Source organism: Cystoisospora suis (assembly GCF_002600585.1).
Source record: "Cystoisospora suis strain Wien I chromosome Unknown contig_1809, whole genome shotgun sequence".
Classification (NCBI taxonomy): domain Eukaryota; phylum Apicomplexa; class Conoidasida; order Eucoccidiorida; family Sarcocystidae; genus Cystoisospora; species Cystoisospora suis.
In genome coordinates this window covers 5,031-8,973 of record NW_027154609.1, presented here as the reverse complement: position 1 = coordinate 8,973, position 3,943 = coordinate 5,031, and the positions used below count along the sequence as shown (strand labels likewise).

General features: G+C 42.2%; 1 protein-coding gene across 1 annotated transcript; it reads left to right on the top strand.

The window, feature by feature from the left end:
* Window positions 1-773: 773 nt before the first annotated feature.
* Window positions 774-3,676, top strand: CSUI_004025 (herpesviridae ul52 ul70 dna primase; the record flags this gene model as incomplete). Its single annotated transcript, XM_068064220.1, has 2 exons — window positions 774-1,990; window positions 2,668-3,676. Coding segments are annotated over 2 exons (1,578 nt in total), but the record flags the coding sequence as incomplete, so codon positions are not given.
* Window positions 3,677-3,943: the final 267 nt, after the last annotated feature.

Genomic DNA, 3,943 nt, shown 5'->3' with positions numbered 1-3,943 from the left:
TAATCTATCTATCTTTAATCTATCTATCTATCTATCTATCTTTAATCTATCTTTAATCTATCTATCTTTCTTTCTATCTTTAATCTATCTTTAATCTATCTTTAATCTATCTTTAATCTATCTCTATCTATCTCCATGTCTATTCCTCCTTCTTTGCTTGTTCATTGGCTTCATTTTGTTGCTTTCATTCTTTCTATGCTTGGAGAATCGGAGCCGATCCTAGCATACGGACTGTCAATTCTGAGACCTTTTCTTTCTCTTCGTTTTCTGCTCTTTGCCTGCTTTTTCATCCAAACTCTAGAGTCAAGATGTTTCTCCATATTATCTTCTACTTTTTATGTATGAGGAAGTAACTATCTGCCTGTGTATGTACATCTCCCTACTAGTTTCTTTTCAGACAAATGACAAACTTCAACCTGAGAGAAAATGCCCTCCACTCGCGCTCTCATCCACACCAGCCATAGTCTCCTTCCCTCAACGCAATAGCCTCTATAGCATACATAGATACATAGACATACCTACATACTGATCTGTTCACATATATTCATACATAACTATTCATACATATATATATGTTAATATAGATACGTGTCTACATGCATATACATATGTTAGGAGCTTGACTGGTGAGACAGCGTCAAGCAGGGGACGGGAGGAGAGACGTTGTTCAAAGGTCATGTTGTCCCTGTGAAGGAAAGCTCTCATGACGTTTTCAAGCAACTAAAGAAGAATCTTCTCTTTTCTCTTTTTTCTTCTTCTTCTTTTATTTTCAGGTGAGTTCATCGTGTCTCTATCCTCTTGGAGAAGACCCTCGACTTCGTGTTCTTCGATCTCTTGTCTCTCTTGTCCCTCCTTGTATTCCTTTCTTCTCTCATCCCCCTTTCGAGTGTACATACACCTCGGCAAATGCAAGAACAGCGAGCGCAGAAGAAGAGAATTCTTCCTCTTCTTCTCGACTTTCTGTGAATGAAAGAGGATCTCAAGACAAGGAGAATCTCTCCAGAGATACGACGACGCAATCAAGAGGCGTTTCTTTAACTCTGGAACAACACCTGTCATTCTTACTCTCGACTTCTCCTTCTACGACAAAAATACCGTGCGACTTCTTTAGTTACATTCTTGAAGATATCACAGAAGATAAGAAAAATGTATCGCGACAACACGAACACCCTCATCTTTCTTCTTCTTCTTCTTCTGTGTCTCTTGGAGATGAATCTCCTTCCTCTTCATCTTCTTTTCGATCTCTTAGTGAGAATAGTGTCTCTGTGAATTTCTTTCCTTCTTTGTTACGGGAAAGTAAAAGCTTTCTCGGGAGTGAGAGGAATGAAGAAATCTCAAAAGCAAAAACACAGGAGAGACCTGCTTATTTATGTCAACTTGTGCGGTATGCTGTACGATACTGGGATGAGAGATATCAGGTGTATATACACCGCAAAAAGAAAACGTTTGATACGTGCCATCAACCGACAAAATTCTTATCTCACGGCCGTTTACATTCTGATCCTACGATGCCGACTTCGTCTTTCTCTTCCTCTTCTTCCTCTTTCTCTGTTACATCGCATCATCTTTATTCCAAAGAAAGAAGGATATCATCCAATAATGCGAATGCATGCGAGGGAGATCTTTTCAAGGAGCCGAAGATTTCAGATGATAGAGGCTCTTGTTCTTCGGAGAATCGTCGAGAGCTTAGTAATTCGTCGAAGGCATCGACTTCTTCGACAGAAGAGAATCTGAAAGAGAAAGACTCTACGGACATTTCGATCGATGAAAGAGAGAAGAAAGAAGAAAGAAAACCTGGCTGGGAACTTAGCATGGATGAGCTCGTCAGGCTGCTAAAAGCGAAAAAAGAAGAAGACAGTTTTCTAACAGGAGAAGGACCGAAAGGAGAAATGGAATTTACACGGAAAGTGGCTTCGATACTTTTCTTCAGAGATTCTTCAACAGCTGTTGTAACTCTTCAAGGAAATCGATTCTGTGAAAGAATCGGAAGGTAAGAAACAAACCAACATACTTGCTTCTCTGGTGTACATACACTCTATCCCAATGTGTACATACATTGGATTCATCATGTTGAGTGTACCTGCAGACACCGCATTCGGGTGTATGTACAGACGGGGCGTTGAGGTGCAAGCACGGGCACTGCAGTCCCTCCATCTGTAGTGCATCTCGTTGTATGTATTTTACACACGGCGTCGGATGGACTAACCTATTGTCCCCGTGGGAGATGTATGATGTTCCCTGCTTCATTGCCAGATCGTCTGAAAGATGTTTGAAAACTCTTCTTCGAAGCCTTTTCTTTCTGTTTTCTTCATACGCATCTCTAGTTGTACACTCCGTTCATAAACACTTTGTCTCACTTAGGCGTTTCTGACGTATGTGTTGCCGACGAATTCAAGTCAAGTCATCCATACACCCGATCCAGTGTAGTGTATGTACACCTGAAGTGAGTACAACTTCCCGCTCAGATGATGACCAAGTGGATGGATGATAGCATAGATGCTTTAAAGATCTGTATACCCTATGAGAGAGTGCGTGCATTCGCAGATACTCATCCATCGAACTGCACTTCTATCTACCATCTCTACGTGACCATCTGTACGGCGTACATACACCTCTCCATTGGTAGCTTCCTTTGTCTATTTCTTCTGTTTGGGTTGCTTGTCTCAGGCCACATAAATCGAATGCCGTAAAGCTTGTTATCAACGTCAAAGAAGGACTCTTCTATCAGAAATGCTTCGATATAGATTGCTCGGGGTTCCGTTCGACTCCTGTTTACTTTCCTTCTTACCTTCAAAATCTCGCTGAATCTGTTGAAGAGCTTCTCCAAGCTCAAGAAGTTTCTACTGAAGACAACGCGGATGAAGGTAAGAAGAAAGAAGAAGATCTCTCAGGGGGGGAGAAAGAAAAATCAGTGTCTCTATCTGTCCGTCAGCATATCTTAAGCAAAACGCAAGAGGAGATCGTAAGTGGAAAGCAAGAGGAGATGACCGACGAACTGCAGGATATTCTCAATGCTTCACTGGAGTAGAAGAAAGTTGATATTGTATGCAGATAGAAGAAGAAAGGAGAGAAAAAAAAAGAGAAGAAAAGCAAAGAAGGAGGAGATTCGTGTTTTTCTCTTCTCCCTTCACTGAAGTTGTGTGTGTCTTGTGTGCATGAGGGGAGGGAAGGAATGCAGCTAGCTGCTTGGCTAGATGCTGTCTCTGCCGAGAGCGACATTCCATTTTGACTATTTGAAAAAGCTCTCGGAGATAGATGTGATGCATCGAGTTGATTGCAATCCGAGGTGTAAGTATACGTGTATGCACGTATGCATGCACACATTCATGTATGTATGAATATGTACGTATGCATAAATATGCATGTATGCATGCACGGAGAGGATTATTTTGAGCCCTCCTGAGTTATTTCCTTCCGTCTAGGATAGTAGTGATATCTTCAAGAAACATGGGCAGCAGAAGCACCTGTTTGCTGTGTGGGTTTGCTCCTTCGAGTCGCAGACGATTCATTTCTTTGAAGACAGCCATAGTAACTGTAGTAGGAGTAGGCATTGGAGTAGTACCACTAGCTCAGTCTCCCTCCGGTAGAAGGAAGAGACGGGCTTTTTGGAGGGTGTTCCTCCTTGCTTGAAGACTGAAGTATGCTTATCGAATTGAACACTAACAAGAGTCATGATTCTCATCACGGCCCTTGAAGAAGAAGAATAAAAGAAGCAGGTGGGGGAGAATGAGCCTAGAGCGAGGTCGAGAGGGAAGAAGAAGAGATCAATCATAGCGACAGAAACGCCAGATAGCATGGCTGGCTGGATGAGTGAAGAGTCACCGGCATAACCAGCAGCAGACTAGAGAGATAGCGATAACAATAAGAGAAGTTATGAGTGATACCAGTCGTTCTGGACTTCTTATAGACCCAAAGACATGTCTAGGTGTCACCCCGCAACTTA